General features: G+C 44.9%; 1 protein-coding gene across 1 annotated transcript in view; it reads left to right on the top strand.

Annotated features, from left to right (window-relative positions):
• Positions 1 to 20775, top strand: part of LOC147455123 (adenylate kinase 1, chloroplastic-like) — a 53653-nt gene extending 32878 nt beyond the window's left edge. Inside the window, exons 3-4 of the mRNA XM_086513958.1 lie at positions 19488 to 19760; positions 20343 to 20775. Coding sequence (XP_086370084.1) covers positions 19488 to 19760; positions 20343 to 20489 — 420 coding nt within the window. The 3' untranslated portion in view covers positions 20490 to 20775. The remainder of the gene's footprint in view (positions 1 to 19487; positions 19761 to 20342) is intronic.
• Positions 20776 to 22585: the final 1810 nt, after the last annotated feature.

The raw sequence follows: 22585 nt of genomic DNA, 5'->3' as shown, positions 1-22585 counted from the left end.
TGTTGTGGGCTGCGTAAAGGGCTTCGTGATTACTGTACAAAGAACAGAGTGGCTACCCTCGCTCAGCTTATGGAAGTTGCGAACACTGGTCTTGCCTTGTTGAAAGGAGAGGACATCGGATTTCCGAGCAGTGACAAAGGAGGGCAACAAAAGAAAAATTTAGCGAAGAAGCCCTTTGTGAAAACGGCTCCTGATGCGTCACAGGGGTCAGAAAAGGCCACCAAAGACAAGGATCCAGCCAGGACTTCTGGAGCGCAGGCAAAGAAATAGAAAAGGAAGCCTTTTGTGCGCAAGTCGCTCGAGGAAAAGAAGGTTTTAATGGCTGAGAACAAATGCTTTGTATGCGAGCAGCTTGGTCTCTTTTCTATCAATTGTCCACAAAGGAAAAGGTTAGCTGACTCAGAGGATAAAGAAGACTAGAAAGGCAAGAAGCCAAAACCCATGGCTGGTTTAGTGCCAGACATGGTGGGTGACAAGCCCAGCACAGATGGCAGTGAGTTATGTAGGGCATGGGGTAAAGTTAGGGATCAGACGGCACTCATCTTCTTTGATCCAGGTGCCAAAGCCAACTTTATCTCACCAGAGTTAGCTATGAAGCTGGGCATCAGACCTGAAGAGATGGGGTACATAGCAGAGGTAGGGTTGGCATGTCCTGGCCACTCAGAGTGTGTTACTCCCATCATTGGAAAGCTTCGTCTGCATATTCAGTCGTATGTGGACACTGAAGAGTTTTACATCATGCCGTTGGAAGGTTGTGACGCATTGTTGGGGATCCCGTGGATGTTCCGAGTGCATGGAGTCTTGGATGCCTACAACAAAAAGATCACTCTACAGCATAGGGGCAAAACTCACATCTTGGATGTAAAGCTTAAAGGAGAGTCAGTCCCTATTGTATCTGCTTCGGCTATCACTTTTGTAATAAAGAATCATCTTTCTGTGTACTTGATTTTTGCACGTGATGTCTCAGATAGTGATCAGTCAAATTTATCTATGTTAGATAAAGAAAGGTCAGCATTTTTGCAAAAGTTTAGTGACTGTTTTTTTGATTCATTACCGTCGCAATTGCTGCCAGAGAGACCTGAGGACCATCGGATAGATTTGGTGCCAGGGTGTAACCCACCAAATAGACCTCCCTACAGGGTTAGTGCGGCGCAGCAGAAAGAGATTATGGGCCAGGTGGAGGAGTTATTAGAGAAGGGGATGATTCAGCCTAGTTCTTCTCCCTTTTGCTCCCCAGTGCTCCTAGTGCAGAAGAAGGATGGCTCATGGCGCATGTGTATTGATTACCATGCGTTGAATAAGAATACCATCAAGAATAGGTTCCCTATTCCTAGAATTGATGATATTCTCGATTGTTTAGAGGGTGCTGCAATTTTCAGCAGGATAGACCTTAAGAGTGGGTACCATCAGATTCGTATAAGGCCAGAGGATGTGCACAAGACTACGTTTAGAACGACATTTGGTCTTTATGAGTTTCTAGTGATGCTGTGTGGGCGAACAAATGCTCCTGCCACGTTCAACAGAATGATGGACCGGATTTTCCGCTCGCATCAACAGTTTGTTGGAACGTTCTTCAATGACATGATAGTGTATTCGAAGAATGAAGAGGAGCATAGACGTCACTTGACCATTGTGTTGGAAGAGCTGCGTAGTCATAGGTTACTTGTCAATCCTAAGAAAAGTGAATTCTTCCTCGAAGAGATCCACTTTCTGGGCCACATAGTCTCAAAGGATGGTGTTAGAATGGATCCCGCAAAGGTCGAAGCTATCAAGACATGGCTAGACTTGAAGACTGTGAACGATGTCATAAGTTTCTTGGGATTGTGTTCCTACTATAGAAGGTTTATCAGAAATTTTGCAGAGATAGCATCGCCTCTTCACGCTTTGCAAAAGAAAGAGGTCACTTTCAGATGGACCCAAAAAGAGATTTCAGCTTTTAGTCTCTTGAAGGAAAAGTTGACTTTAGATCCACTTATTGTTTTTCCAGATCTCAGGAAGTCATTTGTGGTCCAGTGTGACGCGTGTGGCAGTAGCATCGGAGCAGTGCTAATGCAAGATGGACGGGTAGTAGCTTATGAAAGCCGAATTTTGCAAGGGCCAGAGAGGACTGTGCAAGTCTATGAGAAAGAGCTCTTGGCTTTGATCTATGCGCTTTCTAGCTGGAAGCACTATCTCTTAGGTGCTGATTTTGTTGTCCAAACAGATCATCAGACCTTGCGATACTTCTTGACAGAGTCAAAGTTATCCGAAAAGCATATGCGATGTGCAAACATTCTTTCCATGTTCCACTTTCAGATTATGCATGTGGAAGGCAGGAAGAATGTTGTGGCTGATGCGTTATCAAGAAAGCCACAAATTTCAGTTGTGTCAATTCCTTATCATCATGAATTAGATGACATGAAGGAACAATATACTGCTGATGAAGATTTTGCAAGGATCTTTGAACAGTTACAAGAGGGGCAACATCACGAGCACTACCTCCTCAGAGATGGTTTTATGATGATGCATGGCAGACTTTGTGTCACTAGGCCACTGCGACATAACGTCTTGGAAGAGAGTCATGTCCCACAGTTAAGGCGGTAGAGACATTCTTCTATTGGCCTACCTTGAGGAAAGATGTGGATGCCTTTGTGCGAGCATGCATAGTTTGCCAAAAGGTCAAGTTTGACATGCAAAAGGCACCAAGGTTGTTACAACCACTGCCGATTCCGGATAAGCCATGGGAAAGCATTGCTATGGACTTTATCTTTGATCTTCCAACGACGCGAACAGGGAATGATGGTATATGGACCATTATCTGCAAGTTCAGCAAGCAGGCCCATTTTATCCGTGTCAGGAAGAAGATAAGATCTGATCAGATGGCACGCTTGTTCATGTACAATGTGTTTAAGTACCATGGTATGCCACAATCGATTATCAGTGATCGTGATCCTCGCATGACCAGCTTGTTCTGGAGAGGATTGTTTGAGAACATGGGCACTACGCTCAAGTTTTCGTCTTCGTTTCATCCACAAACTGATGGACAGTCAGAAGAGGCTAATTCTACTGTTTTAGATCTGCTGAAATGCTATGTGTCAGATAATAAGGGCAAGTGGGAACAGTATTTGCATATGCTTGAGTATGCGTACAATAATACAGTGCATTCGTCTACTGGCAAAGCACCTTTTGAGATTGTTGAAGGCGGCAAAAAGTTCCTCCCATTTTGCATACAAAGGACAAGATCATCAGTGGTGTGTATTTATGACCTTTCTTGTGGATACATGCGATGATAAAAGAGTGTTGATAACACAAGATCATCAGTGGCGTGTATTTGTGGTATGCAATCGAGGACGTTTGAGATTTCAAGAGGGGGGTACGTCACGTGGACGTGGCAACTGTTAACTATGTCACGAAGATGTGGCAATTGTTAACCTTGGTTGTTGGTTTCTTTCCAATGGGGTTTATTTTATTTGTTTTGAGACCCTCTTTTTGAAGTAGCAAACGGTCGGACATTGTATGGCCAATGTGAACTGTAGTTTCACCCGCAGACGGGAAGCAGTCGACAGTGGAATTCGTATGGTAAGAGGATGTCTAGGCTCAGAGCAAGATCATATAGGTCCCCTCGTCGCACTTAGCAAGTTGGTGGATACCAGGAAGTGAACTCAATTAAGGCGTAAAGTCAAGGTGGGACTACCAACAAAAAGTATCCGACATTTGGGCCACATTGCACTTTTGGATGCGGCCCCAATGAGGATAGATGGTCAGAAGACCAGTGGGAGCCCAACGGAAGCATCTCCTAAAATTTAGGGAACTGCTATTTTGGGCCGTGAAATGTGTTCGCATCATTACCTCCGGTATGACTAGGGGAACATTTTACAACTCTGTCGCGAAGTCAATTGGGCGACCGGTCAGGATATTTTTAAGCGGCGTACCCGAAACGGGAAAATGCTTGTAAATGCGCCAAGTGTCACATTTTCATGGACTTTCCTCTTGCATAAGAATTGGCGTTGAATTTAGAGAAGGGAGAGGCTTCATTTGCAATTTGTCACAGGTTAAGAGCTATGGAGTGCTTCCTTTCCCTCTCATGTACAGTGTGGTGCTAGGAGTGATGCCTTGCACACTACACACTGCTCTCTCTCTCCCCTACGTGCAGTTATGTGATGCCTCACAAGAGGGCTACTCATTTGACTGATGTACAGTTGTGTGGGTTCATGCTTTTGTGCTGAGGCAAGAGCCTCCTTGAGCAGGAACAGGGGTAGCTAGCTGCTACTTCAAAGTAGGCATTGGTGAGGGTCATAACCTCACCGTACATGTGCAAAATCAGCGCTGTCTATGCGCTGTAAATTGATTGTTTTTCAGCCATACGGACGCCAGGACCATTGGGAATCGTGCCCCATTGGCAGAGGACAGTTAGGGGACTGTTTGGGGCTGAAAACCGGGCAAAAACCGGTAAATACAGCATGCTGAATTTACTGTTTTTGGGCAGGAATCAGAGGGTATACGCCAGTAGAAGCGAGTTACAGCAGGGGAATTGGTTTCGCGCAAGTTTAGGGGTTGTTATGCTGCCGAAATTTGTCCAAAACAGGCGGTATCTTGTGGGATACAGTCAAAGGATTCCCAGGACTCTTCTTTGTACTTTACCCTCCTAAAGAATAAAGAAATACCGAAAGGGGCGCCAATTTTGGGGCCTACAGGTTGTCGGCGTCTGCTCGGAGCATTCTAGCTTTCGAGCCGTGTGTGTGATTAAGTGTTAATTCCTGTTACAGGTCTCCTTTGCAAAGTGCTCTGTGTGTGTGTCTAAAGTAAAGAATTTCGGATGAAAGCCAACGCCTACCGCCCTACGGGCCGGTTTCATCACCGGCAAGGTACATAGCTGTCGTGAAAACTTTGCTATTGCTTGTCTTCTTAGTTGTCAGAAAATAAGCATTAAATTGATGCAACCAAGAATGAACAACAGTAGCATCCATCTTACCATTATACTTACTGAAAATCAACTTTTTTGTACTGGATGGTTGGAATCCGCATCGTGGCTTACGCCACTTGACGAACTCCCATGATCTTTGGGTGGTTCGGTCTTCGAGGCTAGGACTTTGGCAATAAATTCTTGATTGGGAAGCTCCCTTTGAGCTTCACGCTCGACTTCCCTTTCTGCTTTGCATTCTTTTCGTTCAGCGCGCTCGCGTTCGAGAGCAAGCCGATTTTCTTCTTGTTGTGTGGCCAATCTTGCGTTTCTTTCGTCGCGCTCGCGTTCTAAAGCAAGGCGCTTGTCTTCCTGTTTATCCATCATGGCCATCATTTGCTTCATCATTGCCTCCATAGGGTCTGGCGTAGATGGCGAAGGGGGAGGGTTGAAGAAATCATCTCCGGGTGGGGACGAGTCTCCGTCGCCTCTCTCACGCTCATCACCTGTAAGCGAAGTATCCATGCCGCTTCGGGTGACGACCATGCACTATGCTCTTGGGGTCTTAAGCTCGCGAGGAACTTGGGTTCTTGAGGGTCTTGGTTCTTGGGTTCTTGAGGATCTTGAGGTTCTTGAGGTTTTTTGAGGGTTTGTTTCGCTTGCAAATCACGTTGGAGAAGGATCTTCTCTTCACCCGAGTCCTTCGCTTTTCTGCGGGCACACCCCTTGGCGGCCTTGCGCTCACACCAAGGTTGCTTTTTCCCACCTCATGTCGATTGGCCGGCCGCTAAGTGCATGGTCCGCTCTCAATGAGTGAAAAGAGACACAAGGGGAGGCTGGACAAGCCCTTCTTTCTTGGGATTCTTGTCACTCTTCAACAAAACACGATTAGGAATCGCCACGCCAAGGAAACTTGGGTTCGTGCGACGGCAACAAGCAAAAAAAAATTCTTGTGGTTCTTTCCTTGAGTAATGGAAAACACTTCCAAAGCTCTGATACCAATGTAAGGTGCAGCGGAATGAATGTTGTATTTTCTCAAGATTAGTGATCTTCATTGCTCAAGGTTCCTTTTAGTTCTTAGGGAAAGAGAGAGCTTTCCGTCTTGTAGAGTGCTGTGGTCACGAACAAAGTGAGTGGATTGTGTGCGTGCAAGTGAATGAGACTGAGAGAAGGAGAGAGAAGAGATATGACACCCGAGAGGTTGTAAAACCCTCCTCCGAAGGCCCCACTCTCGTCGGCGAGAGTGGTCTTTTCTTTGATTGCACAAAGGTGTACAATGCGTATGCAATGGACTGATGCAATGGGACTATGCCGATGACGACGACGACTTGATGGCTGAAATCTGGGATCTTCTAATCGCTGAATTCGGGGACTGTTTGGTGGCTGAAAATGACTGTTTTGGCTGCGTTTTTATGGCTGAAAATGGGGGAGCATGTGCAACGGACTTGGGGAGAATCTGCTACTGTGCATAAGGCTGAAAATCTGCGTTTTCTTCAAGGCTGAATTTGCTGATAAAAAACGCTGATTGCTGAAAATAAAACGTTGAGATCTGCTTGTTTTTCCTAGCGTTAGTGTTTGCTGCAAAAACGCTGAGATCTGTTGATGTCTGAGTCCAAAAACGCTGGGCCTGATGCTCTGCTAGCGACCAAAAACGCTAAGGCCTTGGGCTGCTGTAGATGGGTGAAAACGCCAGTGAATGGATCTTGTAGGCGAGGCTGTGGTGGGGAAAACGCCAAGGCTAGGCAAGGATGGCGATGGATCTTGATGGTGAGGGGGTACTGCTGAGAAGTTGCCTATTGAGCGGGAAGCTCCTGTTGCCTCTTCTGCCAGAAAGTGCTAACTTGGGTTTGCTTATATATTAACTTAGCAAAATTGCCGTACCTACTTTTGTTGGAAAGTCACTTAAAAATAATAAGTGAAAATAACCAATAAATAGGAAAATAGGCTAAATGCACTGGAAAATTCCCCTAATTGATGCTAATGGATTTTGATGGGAATTCCGATGATCATGCTGTGTGCAACCGGAGGATATGCATCTATGCTAAGTGACTGGGCATGCACGGTCTGCGAATAGACTCACAAAAGTGCCAGATCACTGCTAATCTAACTGACTAGACTGACTGAACCTTGCTGTGGTGTAGCTTGTCCACGGACACATAGGGTTAGCGTGACATCCCCTCCTTTTCAAAGTGAGGTATTGGTACCGAACTGTATGGCATCGAGGGAGATCGCCAACAGCATCCGGAATCTTGGAAGGGACTCTTCGCCAGCCCAGTCTATTGTGTGGGTCGAGCGGTACTTGAACTTCATAAATGTAAGGATTCTAGTCGCTAATCCTTAATTAAGTACTTAAACTCATGATTAAGACTTAAGAAACTGAAACTGAACTTAGAACAAGATTTAGAAGACTCTGTGTTTGATTGATTGATGACTTGTTGAAAACTGAGTACAATAGGCTCCTTATATAGGAGACGAAGAGACGTAAATGAAAAGACATGTCTCTTAGTGAATGAGACTGAGAGAAGGAGAGAGAAGACATACGACACCCGAGAAGTTGTAAAACCCTCCTCCGAAGGCCCCACTCTCGTCGACGAGAGTGGTCTATTCTTTGATTGCACAAAGGTGTAGAATGCGTATGCAATGGACTGATGCAATGGGACTATGCCGATGACGACGACGGTGGTGACGATGACGACTTGATGGCTAAAATCTGGGATCTTCTAATCGCTGAATTCGGGGACTGTTTGGTGGCTGAAAATGACTGTTTTGGCTGCGTTTTTATGGCTGAAAATGGGGGAGCATGTGCAACCGACTTGGGGAGAATCTGCTACTGTGCATAAGGCTGAAAATCTGCGTTTTCTTCAAGGCTGAATTTGCTGATCAAAAACGCTGATTGCTGAAAAGAAAACGCAGAGATCTGTTGGTTTTCCCTAGCGTTAGTGTTTGCTGCAAAAACGCTGAGATCTGGTGATGTCTGAGTCCAAAAACGTTGGGCCTTATGCTCTGCTAGCGACCAAAAACGCTAAGGCCGTGGGCTGCTGTAGATGGGCGAAAATGCCAGTGAATGGATCTGGTAGGTGAGGCTGTGGTGAGGAAAACGCCAAGGCTAGGCAAGGATGGCGATGGATCTTGATGGTGAGGGGGTACTGCTGAGAAGTTGCCTGTTGAGCGGGAAGCTCCTGCTGCCTCTTCTGCCAGAAAGTGCTAACTTGGGTTTGCTTATATATTAACTTAGCAAAATTGCCCTACCTACTTTTGTTGGAAAGTCACTTAAAAATAATAAGTGAAAATAACCAATAAATAGGAAAATAGGCTAAATGCACTGGAAAATTCCCCTAACCGATGCTAATGGATTCTGATGGGAATTCCGATGATCATGCTGTGTGCAACCGGAGGATATGCATCTATGCTAAGTGACTGGGCATGCACGGTATACGAATAGACTCACAAAAGTGCCAGATCAGTGCTAATCTAACTGACTGAATTGACTGAACCCTGCATTTTCTCTCTCATTAAGTAAGAAAGGCTTTCCCTTCCTCTTAAGTAAAAGGAACCTTGAGCTCTCATTGATCTCTCATCGTGAGCTTACACCATCATTCACTTCCGTTGCACATTACATTGGTATCAAAGCTCTATGGCAGCAATGGGTATCATCACTCAAGGAAAGAAGCACAAAGAAGGGTGACGACTCTACAGCAGAGGGACACAACTATTGGCCTAGAGTCATGTCTTTTGACCTATGGTCATGTCTCTTGATCGTGTCTCTTCAGTTTCTATATAAGAACGCCCTTGTAACACATTTCAATCAATGAATCAATGAAGCAATCAAACACAGAGTCTTCTGAGTCTTATCTTTGAGTCAAGTTCAAGTTTCAAGTCTCAATCATGAGTTTAAGTACTTAAAATAAGGATTTGTCACGATTGTGACTATGTTGCAGTATTACATACACTCCTAGTTGTAGATACGCAAAGTGCCATGCCAAGGAGAACCCTTATGCTTGGATGGTCACGACCCTTCGCTCAAGAGACGTGCCTCTTTGCCAAAAGCCACACTCCTTAGATGACTGGTCACACCCCTTCGCTCTACGGGTGCGACTCCTCGTCCAATGATTGCAGCTCTTTGCCGAAAGGATGTGTCTTTACGTCTTAAGTCGCGTCTATTCACCATGAGACGTGTCTTTTCATTTGTCTCTTCGTCTCCTATATAAGGAGCCTATTGTACTCAGTTTTAAAAAGCATTCATTCAATCATTTAAACAACAAGTGTTCTTGTCTCTTAAGTCTCGGTTTGATCTTAAGTATGAAGTTTTAGTCTTAATTATAGGATTAGCACCACTAATCCTCACAGTGGTATCAAAGCAAAAATTTTCCCGAGAGCCAAAGGTTGTGAGTCTCTCACTTTCGCCGCTACACTCTACCCCTCCTCTCGGCGTTGCATAGAAGCAGAAGAAAGTAGTACACACATGCATACGACCACGAGGTAACTTGAAATTTGTTGTTTCAATGTTATGAATAAAAGAGAGAACACAGATGCGTGCCTATGGCGTATCCGATGAATTTCTGTTGGTGGCTATTCGTGTATTCCTTTTCTCGGGAGACACCTTTTTGAACCTGCTCTCGAACCCCTTCACGCGAAAGGGCACAAGACGGCAAGAAACACATTGTCACCAAGTGCTTGCATCCCGACTTTCCCCTTGCTCGCACCCTTTCGTGAATGAAGCAATATCTGGTGCCGAAGCAGTAATTCTGCAAGGTATGAAATGTGTCATTTTGGAAAATCGATCCACTATCACCAATATCTGATTATTGCCTTTGGAAGATTTGGGCAATGTTGTAATGAAGTCCATGCTGATGCTTTCCTAGCGTCCTATTGGAATTTGTAAAGGCTGTAACAATCCTTGTGATAATTGTCGTGACACCTTCATAGTTTGGCAAGAGTGACAAGCTTTGACAAAGTTCACCACGTCTTGCTTCATTTGAGGCCAATAATAAACAGCTATCAATAGTTTGTACGTTTTGTTGATGCCGGGATGAGCAGCATAAGGTACTTCATGATGTTCTTGAATAATCATTTTTCACAAACGCGAATTATGTGGTACACAAATTCTGTCCTCATAATACAAAAGATTATCCTGCATTGTATAAGCTGCAACCAAGTTCATTTCTGCCTGTGTACGAGTGTTTGTTCGAAGCACTCGAAAAATTTCAGCAAAATCTCGATCAATTAAGTATTCATCCTTAAAACAATCAGGAATATCGAATGTAATTGTAGAAATTGCCATATTCGTAGCTTGAGGCATTCTACTAAGTGCATCTGCTACCGAATTTTGAAGTCCTGGCACATATTCAATGACCATGTGGAAATTTGCCAAAAATTCCACCCAACGTCCTTGTCGAGGATTTATAACTGGTTGTGTAAAAATATACTGCAATGATTGATGATCCGTCTTGACAACAGAGTCAGCTCCCAAAAGGTAATGTTTCCATGTACGATATGCATTAACAATGGCTATAAAGTCTTTGTCATAGACTGGATAACGGATCTGTATAGTAGTAAACTTCTTGCTATCAAATGCAATAACCCTGTCATTTTGCATTAATACACCACTAGAAGCACGATCTGAAGCATCTGTCATCACAAAAAATGGTTTTGTAGGATCCGCAATGGCCATGTTGGAGTAGTTGTTAAGGCGTGTTTGAGATCATTAAAAGGCTTTTCTGCTTGTGAAGACCGGGTAAGCTTGTCAAACTTCGTCAGCTCTGATAGAGGAGCAACAATATTTGAAAATTTATAAACCTTGGTATGATAGAAATTTGCTAACCCCAAGAATGAGCGAACATCAGATATTGTTATTGGAAAAGGCCACTCCATAATGACTTTGATTTTTTGAGGGTCAACTGCTATGCCATCAGTTGATATAACATGACCAAGATACTCGATCCGATCCTTGAAAAACTCGCTCTTCTTCTTGTTGACATAAAGTACATTAGTTAGTAATACCAAAAACACCAAACGAAGATGCTCTTTGTGTTCAACAATATCTTTGCTAAAAACCAGAATGTTATCCAAGTAGATGATGACAAATTTATCCAGATATGGACCAAAAATTTCATTCATTAAGGTCATAAATGATGCAAGAGCATTGGTTAATGCGAAAGGTATTACCAGAAATTCAGAAGGTCCATATTCATAATGACCCAACAATGCTATGGCAAGTTTGTTTTCGTTGCTACGTCCATAGCCAAAGAGGTTGGAGCTCTTGCCATGAAGCCCCCGCCGAGGCCAAGGTCAGGTTGTCGACTGGAACCTCGGACTCGAAGACTCATTAATGCGTGCAAGAAAGCCTGGAATAAGGTGAGGAACAAATCTGCGAATACTATGGCTGGCCGGCAAGCGGTTAGAGAGTACAAGGCAATAGCACTTCGTGCGAAGGCGGCTATCCGAGACAGTAATAAAAGATCCTTCGAGCCCTTCGTGGAAAAAGGGAATGAGCTCCTGAGGGAGGGTCAAATGAAGAAATTCTTTACCCACCTCAAGAAAATAGTTGGGAAGGGGCAAGGAACTATTGCCAATCAACCTTTGAATGCAAATGGGGAGTTAGTGACGGAACTAGAGAGGCAATTACAAGTATGGAAGGGTCACTACTCGAAGGTATTCGCCGATACGGACGGTACTAGCAAGGATCCGCTTGCATGGTATGACAAACACGTGCACATTTGGCCTGGTATGCCTGAGGTATGTGACCTGCTGAACTGGTACGAAGTATGGGAGGCCTGTCAGCGATTGAAGAGGCACAAGGCAGCGGGCGGAGATGGTTTACCACCCGAATTCTTTAAGCTGCTTGTGGAGGATAAGGGGCTAAGATCGGATCCGCGTAAGCCACGAACGGAAATGGGCAAGGCATACTTGCACATGATCGAGGGTATCCCGGCCGGCGCTAGCGACGCAGTGATTGTGTCAATCCCCAAGAAGGGTGATTTGATCAACACTGATAACTATCGCGGGATCGCGTTAATCTTCGTTGCCATTAAAATCCTCACTACGGTCGTGATTAGGCGGATCACTAAGATACTTGAAAAGAGGAACTTCTTCAATCCCGACCAAGCAGGATTCCGTACTCAGGAGGAATGCATAGGGCAAGTTGCATGCTTGAAGGAGATCGTGAAACTCCGTCATAAGGATGGAAAACCAACTTATGCGGCCTACATTGATTTCAAGAAGGCACATGACATAGTACCGCATGAGGCGTTGTTCCTAAAGCTAGCTGCGGCTGGCCTGCAAGGTCGAGCACTTAGATTTTTCCAAGCGCTCTACAGGTCCACCTCTGTTAAAGTCCGACGCATGGAACAACTGTTGGATTCGATTCCGGTGCAGCGTGGAGTCCGCCAAGGATGCCCGGGATCGCCCTGTCTATTCAATATATATATTAACGATATTCTAGACGCAAATGGGGAAACATGGGGCCTGGAAGTACCTAATCTCCTCAAGAGAATTAAAGAACTCCTTTTTACCGACGACTTGGTTCTACTTGCTGACTCTCTTGAAAGCCTACAAACGAGCCTTGACAAGGTAAGTGAATGGGCAAAGACTTGGGGCATGACCTTTGGAATTGAAAAATGCATGGTCACGGTGTTCCACGGAGACCTGCAGGATCTCTCTATGAGGATCTTTCTTTTGGGTGGTGGGATGGTTGCAGTAGGCGAAACGTACAAGTACCTTGGCATCGATGTAGACTCCACCTTTTCCATTGAACGCATCGTCAAGGAGCGAGCAGACAAGGGGAGGAAAAGCCTATTCGCATGTCAGCACCTGTTGGCAAACCGAGCCATCCCAATATGGTCTCGACTGATTGTTTTTCAAGCGTGCGTGTACCCAATGATTTGTTATGGCGCGAGAATTATGGGGGCCCACGATCAGCGTGTCCTCCACTCTCTACAGCGCCTCATCGCCACTGGGATGCGAATGTTACTCGGAAAGGGAGCAAGGTCAACCTTTGTAGGGACGTCAACTCTACATCACGAGTTTAACATCCCACCCGTACTTGCCTTTTGTGGGGGACAACGAGGAAGGGCTTTTGACAAGTACTGCTTGGTTTCATCTACCTGGATAGAGTCCTTGGTAAACAAGAAGCCTAAGAACCAACGGTTCAAGAAGTGGACTTGGACGACAACAACTTAGAATTGGATAAATAAGTATATCCCAGCTGCTGACTTTAGCTCAGTTCGCTACCACGCATGGGACAAGTGGGACAAGAGGCATTCGTGCCTGGCGATGGAGCCGTATAAGACGGCCGGCTTTGAACAAACTCGTGGATACTTGCTGCAGCGCAATAAGAGCACTATAGTGAATAGGAAAGAGGAGAGAATGCTGGTGGGCTCAAACTGGCTGATAGCTATATGCGCGGACACAGCGTTTGCTTCTTGTGCTCCTAGTTAGAGGGTCGTTCGCTTTTGCATTTGCTGACGAATTGTTTGGCGGTTGATGATTCTAGGGAGCGCTGGCTAAACCAATTCAACTCCACCTTCAACGCAATCGACCCTTCGTTGGACCCCGAAGAAAGGACTGTTATCCTCCTTGGTGGGGAGGCTCGCGGGAAGCGGATGCCCTTCTGGGTACATCGTGATCGGCACTCGAGGGACGGAACCGGAGGGCACGTGCCTGTGGCGAAGTTCCTCGGTGAAGTTGTGCCCGGTTACTCCGGTGCTTTGCATCGGCAGATGGGGAGATAATGCTCCCCTTCGTATGCTGTTATTTTGAATCCGGTCCCTTCCGAGGGAAATGACGTAATTCTCCCCTAGCGAAGCCAAATGAGCTACAAGAGCCTTCCCCCCCCCCCCCGGGGGGGGGGTGGGGGGGGGTCAACTTCACCTAAAAGGGGTTGGGAGGTGCAAAAGGGAGACACCACCAACCTCAGCGGACGTCACCTGTGAGCCGACGCCCTGCCAAGCGGGTATGGCATTTCCTAGGGGAAAACCGCCGGGTTACAAAGGCAGTTTAGTGAGGTGAGAGATAAGTTACCCGGAGGAGGCAACTCCAAAGGGAAGACCGAAGCAAGTCCCGCAGTACCTGGGCCTCTGAACAAAGGTACTTGGTCGCTGTCACGCCCATATCAAGTTAGCGAAATGGGTCTCTCAAGGGAATGGGTCATGGCCCTAAGAGTGTAGATAATTCTGGCCTCTCGTAGTCCAAAGGAAACTAGTGACAAAAGCGTCTGCCTTAGGATTCTGGGTGCATAGTCCTGGTCGATCTTCTTGTGCACTTTTCCGGTGTATAAGGAGAGCGGTCGGGAGTGCCCTACCCGACTCCTAAAACAAAACAAAACAAAAAAAATATTTTGTTTTGGATGCTGTTTTATACTCATCACCTGCTTTGATTCTGATTTGATGATAACCAGACTTCAAGTCCATCTTCGAAAATACTTTAGCACCCAAAAGTTGGTTAAACAGTTCATCAATCCGTGGAAGAGGAAATTTGTTTTTAATTGTTAATTTGTTTAATGCGCGGTAGTCAATACACAAGCGCATCAAACCATCTTTTTTTTTTAACCAACCAGACTGAAGCACCAAAAGGACTTTTACTTGGACGAATGTGGCCTTTATCTAGCAATTTTGCTAGTTGTCTTTGAATTTCCTGAGATTCAGAATATGAGACTCGATACGAGCTCGTGTTGGTGGAGCACTATTAGATCAATCGGATGATTCACTGGTCTACGAGGAGGTAAGGTGCTCGGCAAGTCATCAGGAAAAAGATCCAAGTACGGTTTATAGAATGGTTGCTCAAGGTAAGCTGTTGCCTTTGGTGCTGGTTTAGATTAAACTGTATCAGTTGCAACGTTGTCGATGCCATGTATCATTAAAAGTGCTGTAAAGTTATCGGGTTTTCGTACCATTTGTTTAACTTGCAATGCAGAAACGACAGTCATCGGTTGTAAGCGAAATAAGCCATTCAAAGTTATAAGTTGACCACCTTTGCAAAGGGTTATAGTATGTCCTCGGAAACTGATCAAAGGATCATATTGGTATAACCAGCATTGGCCAAGAATCATAAGTGGATAATGGCATTACTTTGAAAGTGAGACTGTCTTGATATTCTTGAACGTCAAAGGGCAACTGTTGAACAATTGTGTTGCACGTTAAAAATGACCCATCTGCTAACTCAACATCGTACGGTTGAGTACTTTGGACAATAGGCAATTTTAGTCGATGTACAATGTTGCTGCTCACAAAATTATTGGAACATCCGTTATCAACCAAAATGTTATTTGGTTTGCCATGAATGAAGCCAAGGAGACTTAAGACTTGATTAGACAAGCTGCTCAGTATGGGCATAGTATTCTTGGCATTTTTCTTAAAAAATGTAGCCACCTTGGAAACACGTATTGTGTTAACAATACGTTTGTCTCTGTCTTGCTGTGAAGTAGAATTGGCAGGTTGGTCAGAATTAAAAGGTAATACTACCGGTGTCTTTGCATTAGCGTTGCGTCGCAGATTAGACGGTTGAGGCCGTTTATCACATTGGAACCAACGATGAGGTCCACCACAAAGGGTACATAATACATCTTTGGATGGTTGTGGACTGGATTGTTGTGGAGGAGCGGCATAAGTTGACGCTTGATTTCCATATGAACGTCTGTCCGAATAAGAATTTTGCCGAAAAGATTGTTGGCCTCGGTGACGTCGATTAAAATTAGACCGATCATTCTGAAAATTTGTTCTACTATTCTGCGCTCCCGAACTTCAAACACTAGATCGGGACAAGGAACTAGTAGTTGATTGGGACTGTGAAACATTAGAACCAATATGAGATCTGCTGCCTGAATAAGAGACGTCACGTTGGTTTTGAAAAGGGGCACGGGATTTGGGACCAAATGGGCGATCGCCGGCTCGATCAAGCGAAAAGTGGTCTCTGCGAAAGTCACCTAACCGTTCCACATATGAAATGGCGTCCTCAACTGTAGGGGGGTTTGCCTTGTGTGCATCATCGCGAAGGGTAGGCTTAAGTCCGTCGACAAAAAAATGCAATTTATCGTCGGGAGTAATGGTCATTATCTCCAAGTTCAATCGTTGGAACTGAGATATGTAAACAGCCACAGAGCCTATTTGCTTTAAGTGGCGCAACGCAGAATGCGCATGAAAAACAGCACTTGGTAGCACAAAGGCTTTACACATTGTGTGCTTGAATTTTGCTCACGTCGGCGTTTGTTTTCCTAAGGCAACCCGATTTTGCCATCAAAGAAAGGAAGTGTCTTTCAACAGGCTAGCAACCAAAGCTACTTTTTTTGGTTCCGTTATGTCTAGGTTATTAAAATAATTGTCCATCTTGAATATCCATCAATCACCCGTTTATTGCGTCGACCATCATAAGGTTCGGGGGGTTTTATGTCCACTTTTTTAAAATTAGATTCTGTGATTAATCGAAATAAATATTTAAGTTTAGGATTGTTAACCTCATCAGGTGGATCTGGCTTGGCTTGATCTTCGTCGCGTACGGATGATGCAGAAGTGCCATCTTGCTGAGGTGTCGGCTGTGTCAGGGCTTTCACTTCATTTGACAAGGACTGGAGCATGGACTCGAACTCGGCCTGTCGTGAAGCTTGGGCCTCAAACTGTTGCTGAATAGCGGCAAGAGTGCGGCTCCGTCCACCTATCCGTCCCCGAGTCCGACATGACGAGCTCACAGCTCGTAGCGAGGCGAGGCTAGAAAAGACCAACTTGTAGGCAAAGTAGGCGGTGTGTGTAGTGGCTCCGTGAACTCAGCGAATGCCGGGTCGTCCTCTGTGAAATCCTGGATCTCGTTGAGCTCTGGAGTCAGTGGAGTGTAATCTAGCACGACTTTCTCTACATGAAAATGAACCAATGTGTGGGAAGTCTGGATCTCGGAGAGGTTATCTACGTAACAAGCCGGAATGTGGTGTGCGATAAATGGGAAACTAGTCAAAAGGAACTCGTACTGTGGAAACTCTGCTTGCTCACACCGAATGGTAATCCGCCAAACTGACCACCTCTGGAACCCGAAACGACGTGGCGAGATGTGTACCAGGTATTCTCTTTCTAGCGGGTTAGGAGGTTCAGGAGAGTACGTGGGAGACAGAATCCCCACGGGTACTTTCGGAACTCCCTGCTCTCGGATGGGTGCAGGAATAGGTACTGGTGCAAGAATCTCTGCAATTTCCGGCTCTGGGGAATGTGGAATAAGTATGTTGTCGGGTTCCGGCGAATCAGAAATAATGATAATCTCGTGGCTGGGAAGAGGTTTTGGTGCAGGAGCCGGTAAAGGCAAAGGAGGATTTTCGGGAATGATTTCTTCTGGCACGTCGTACTCATCGTCATCCATGAGGAGGTAAAACAGGCACGTCGTACTCATCGTCATCCATGAGGAGGTAAAATCCGGGACGCGTGATGTGCGGCCAGAAGAACTGCTCGCAAGAAGGCCAGCGTTGGAGATTTTCGTTGTAAGGTTGGTTCGTATAATTGGTTGCGTGGAGTAATTTTCAGCCATGCTTAGGTGATGTGGTTTTTTTTTTAATAAAACACCTCTCTTGGCCGGTCACTTTAAATAAATTATAATATAAGGCTTATGAAGATCAGCCAGCCAGCGTAAAAAAAACCTCAGCGTAAGAACTCAGCAGCCTTAAAATCGAACGCTGCTGTCGCTTGGTGATGCTGCTCTATTGCTTAGGAAAAAGGTGCGGCGAAAGGGCACAACGCTCCATGTACTGGCTGTACACACGAGCCTTCGGGTACACGCCGTGCACAACTCTCCGGGTATGCCACACACATGCTTTGGGTACGCCACACTCACACACACTGCTGTCCGTCCTCTTTATATTCTTTTTTCTATGATCATAGAATTAATTAGAACAGGTAAAAGTTACCTCATACACGTAGGCAATTGGGCACCATCTTTCCTCTGTTGCCATACAACTCACGAGGTGAGGATTGCGGGAAGGGTAGGCAACGACGAAGTTAGGTAGACGCCAAGTCCAAAGGCCCAGTAAATTTTTTGTTTATTCATACTCAAACTTAGATGAAAACTGAACTCTAAACAGAACTTGAGAACAAGAGACTCAGAGACTAAATATGTTTGATTGATTCAAATGTGTTACAAGGGCGTTTTTATATAGAATTTGAAGAGACACGATGAAGAGACATGACCTTAGGTCAAAAGACATGACCCTAGGCCAATAGTCGTGTCCCTCTACTGTAGAGTCGTGACCATTCGGTGTGGAGGTGCAATCATGCGCCGAATTGGTGCGACTCTTGGGCAAGAGGCACATCCTTTCGAGAAAAGGGGTCTTTGATATGGTACGTCTTCGTATCTGCAAGAGAACCAAGCGAGAAAGGTAATACAATCATGAAGAACACGTCACAATCGTGACACCGCCAGACTCGACAGGATGTAGACACATTGTGGTACACTTCTTTGTTGACACACAGAGCTCACCATGCTATGTATACATACATGAGGACTCTTGGAAAAAGGAGGTTTCCCTGCGCACGACACACTCTTTGTGGGCATGGGCCGGACAGCCTTTACAATCACGCCTATCTCGGCGACGCTCGGATGTGGATTACTCCCCATCCAAGCCAGCCTTGAAGATAGCGCGGTTAGCTGCTGCTGTAGCATCAGTTCTCTCTCGTTCCCCATGAGGATTGTCTCATGGAATGTGCAGGGATTAGGTGGATCCCAGTTTCAGCGCCAGCAGGGTGGATTGCGTCTGGAGCTTTAGCGCTGCCTTGTGGGCGGAGAGATTGACCCTCTTATTCTACAGGAGCTGTCAAGTCACTAAAGAATGGATCGTCTAATACGGCTCTCACAAAGATGGTGCCCCATGGCATAGCAGGTTTGGCTTCTGGTCCTTCGGCTGATACGAGCTCTTTCCACAGCTCGACAATACACTTGGGGTGCTGCAGCCTAGTCCACTCTCACAGCCCTTGCGCTCCATTTTGAGTTGGCTTCCACCAGCAGGATGATTGTGATCCAGGGGGGTCGAGCTACACTCCAGCTTACCACAGAGCTTACCCCCTAGGAGTGGTGCAGTGAGAGAGCCTAGAGGTGTGTTGGGAGCTCGTGTGTGGCCTGACACTCTAGTTCATTTGGCGGGTCTGTTGCTTCCGCATCTTCGAGGCTCGCCCTGTCCCATCGGCAGAGACTGTTCGAAACTTTTGGCTGGAGCTGATTCACACTCTTAGGGGTCAGTTCAAGAGACTTTAGGGCAGCTCCGACCGCATGGGGAGCGCAGAGAGGCTTTCCTACGATTCTGGCGCCCAGGGCCTTCACCATGGTCCAGGGTCTGCCTAGATGGCACTACCGGCCACCTGTGTGGATTTTTCCTCCTCCCATTATGTGATTTAGCCATTGTACATATTTTGTTTACTCAAAGGGAGTCTTCCCATGCTTTTGATGTAGCCCTCTTTATCAGAGGTGGTTTGTAGCCCTATGGGCAGATCTATTAACTAATGGAAGGATCTTTTTCTCGGGGAAAAAAAGTCACTCATCCCATGGAGATCTAAATTTAAAGTTTTTTCTTGGCTTTTAGTCAGCTCTTTATCCCAGCAGAGTTGTTTTTCGTATTGTAACTTATGGTTGCTTTCTGCTCTCTTAACAGGAAGCATTGGACAAAGTAACAGACATCGAGCTGGTTTTGAATTTGAGGTTAAGAGAAGATGTTTTAGTTATGAAATGCTTGGGTAGAAGGATATGCAGCGGTTGTGGGACAAACTATAATATAGCAAACATTGATGTGGGAGGAGAGAATGGAGCACCAAGGATTTTCATGCCACCTTTATTACCTCCTCCCTCGTGTGCCAACAAGTTGATAATTCGAGCAGACGATACAGAGGAGGTTGTCAGAGCTCGATTAAATTTTTATGCTGAGGAGGTAAGCTTTCGATTAAATTGCAGGGCGGCTTTTTAAATCTACTGTTGTCATGGTTTGTGAGCAGGTTGCTGTTAGATTTGAGGTTTGTATAAGATTTTGGGTTATCGGACCTACTACGGCTGTTTGCATGCACACTTAGTGCATGGATGTCCCGTGCAATGATGAGCTGCCTGGCTTAGTTTATGTATTAGCTGGTTTTCTGTTGGCACTCTGTTAATTATTTAATTGGTGTAGGCTGATTTCCTACTTGTTTCAAAATTGAGAACTGCAGGCTATGTCATAGTAGTAAAGGGAGTGTTGTTGTTCTTCGTTTGTCTTTTCCGTTTTCCCTTGGAGTCCAGTCCTCTGATTAGTTTGTGGGCCTGCTGTGGCAGGCTAACATTTTACTCTGCAATGTGTGGTTAGTGGCTTACTTGAAGCTCTGTTGTGGGTGGGATGATAAATGCTAAGTGTTCATAGCTATGGTATGGAATTACGGTGCTCACTAGTTTTGGGCGTGCGCACAATGCTTAGGAAACGGTACATGTCAAAGATACTTTGCTTAGTGTTGCTTATATTTTTTTGCTGCTTCTGATGTGACAGAGCAAACCGGTGGAAAACTATTATCGGGCGCAAGAGAAACTTATGGATTTTGATGTGATTGGCGGAATCCCTGAGACATGGCCAAAGCTGCTTGATGTCGTCAGACCCTTCATGCCTGAAGAGTCTTTATCTGTTGCAGCAGCTTAGGGTACTGTACGTATGATTCGACCTTTGCACATTGCAAGGTTGGTATCTTTTTCGATTTATATGTTAGTTTAAGTTTTATGCTTGCTGTGAAAATAGCAGGCCGGCTTAGATTCTGGCATGTAACATTTTTATGAGGAGAATCAACATTGATTTATGTCGGAAAGGACGTGGAATATAGACTACTCAATAACGCCAATTGTTGGCCTTAAGAGTAAATAAATGGGAACTACTCTTTACCTCATTTAGACATGATAGTGCAAATTTCTAATATAATTTGCTGTTTTGATATGAGCTCTTGGAGGTGATTGCCATCTTTGTTTTTTTTGCCACGTCCTGTTTACGTCTTGAGCGTTGAATACATCTTGTTTTGAACATGTCCTGTTATATGCCTAATGTGAATAATTAGCAGGGTGCTTAGTTTCTGGCATGTAACATTTCATGGTAAGGTCAATATTGGTGTTTGGATTATGGGTTTGCATATGTTTGCGATTATCTGGCGAGCTGTTTGGTTGAAAGCAATTAACCTGTTACTATTCAATCGCATTTTGATCTGGATCATCAGCTATTAAATTGCTGATGCAAAAACATACTTATTCGACTCTTTATGGTCAGTGTGTATTTTTAGTTTTCGTTTTTAAGAGTGTGCATGTAGCTTGTGATTGCGAGTGCTTTGACATCTGAAATGTGTAGCCAAGGGAAGGTGGGACCCGCATCACGCGGTCGGAACCTGTTAACACATTCGTAGGGCATGGCATCGATTATTCAAAAATAGAAAGAGATTGCATGGCCCTGTCGCATATATTTAACAAAGGCTGTGGGGGATCTCACATTGTTGCAGACGGCAGTGTTGTCCGTAGGGGAAAGGAGGGCTCCTGTACATCAGGGAGATTCCTGTATCGTTTAATATTAATGTAAAAAGACTATGGCTATGTGATTTTTCTTTGAGTTGTTTACTTTCCATTTGTCCAAGATGGTCGATGTTTATATCTACTGCAGTTATTTCATTTGATTGTATGCATATTGGTACTCTTTACTGGTTTGTGCATCATAATTTAGCTGTTGTAGTAAGTGTAAAGCATTTACTCTTGCACATCCCTTGCTTCAATCACCCTCTTCACTCTTGTCAAAAGGCTACCTGTGGTGACCTTCGATGCTCTTCTTCCAACATTAGAGGCACAACCTTCTCCACATGATGGAGATGCTCCTCCACGTATTTGAGGTAACCATAGACATCAAGGCTACCACTCAGCTACAAAGAGAAGGCAAAGGTAAAAGACAAGGTGGTGTCAATTGAGTATGCCAAAGGACTGAGATGGTAGAGAAGATTTTTTAAAACAACAAGAGGCCTCTAAGGCCCTCATTCTCTTAGTAGACGCCCCACCATAGGAGGAGCTAGAGAGGATGCTCGAAGGGGATGGGGTTTTGGAGATATCTATTTGATCTTTTTGTATTGCACCCCAAGTCAATGGGGGCTACTTATGGATGAGTCTTTGTCCATCCTTGCAATCTATGCTGGTCTTTAGGACTTGGAGAACCCCTTGGCACTAAATGACATGCATACCATTCCATTGATAACTCTTCGACAAATGCTCCATGTTGGCAACTGCGACAGTCTTTAGAGAGCCTTGTAGCCTTGTCGGTTGCCATCTTTCTATGATGCATACCATTCCATTGACAACTCTTTAACAAATGCTCCATATTGGCAACTGTGACAGTCTTTAGAGAGCCTTGTAGCCTTGTCGGTTGCCCTCTTTCTATGATGCATACCATTCCATTGATAACTCTTCAACAAATGCTCCATATTGGCAATTGCGACAGCGTTTAGAGAGCCTTGTAGCCTTGTCAGTTGCCATCTTTTCTATGAGTATGTGAGTGGCCTATACTACGCATGACTTGCTCACTAGAAGGACCACACGACTTTGAAAAAGTATATTCAATATATACTTAGTACAAGGAAACTCTAATGAGAAGAAGATGCATATATATATATATATATATATATATATATATATATATATATATATATATATATATATATATATATATATATATATAGAGAGAGAGAGAGAGAGAGAGAGAGAGAGAGAGATTGTATT

Source organism: Adiantum capillus-veneris, chromosome 6 (genome assembly GCF_014529385.1).
Source record: "Adiantum capillus-veneris isolate H3 chromosome 6, ASM1452938v2, whole genome shotgun sequence".
In the NCBI taxonomy this organism is placed as follows: domain Eukaryota; kingdom Viridiplantae; phylum Streptophyta; class Polypodiopsida; order Polypodiales; family Pteridaceae; genus Adiantum; species Adiantum capillus-veneris.
The sequence above is the reverse complement of the archived record's forward strand: the minus strand, read 5'-3'. Positions and strand labels throughout refer to the sequence as shown.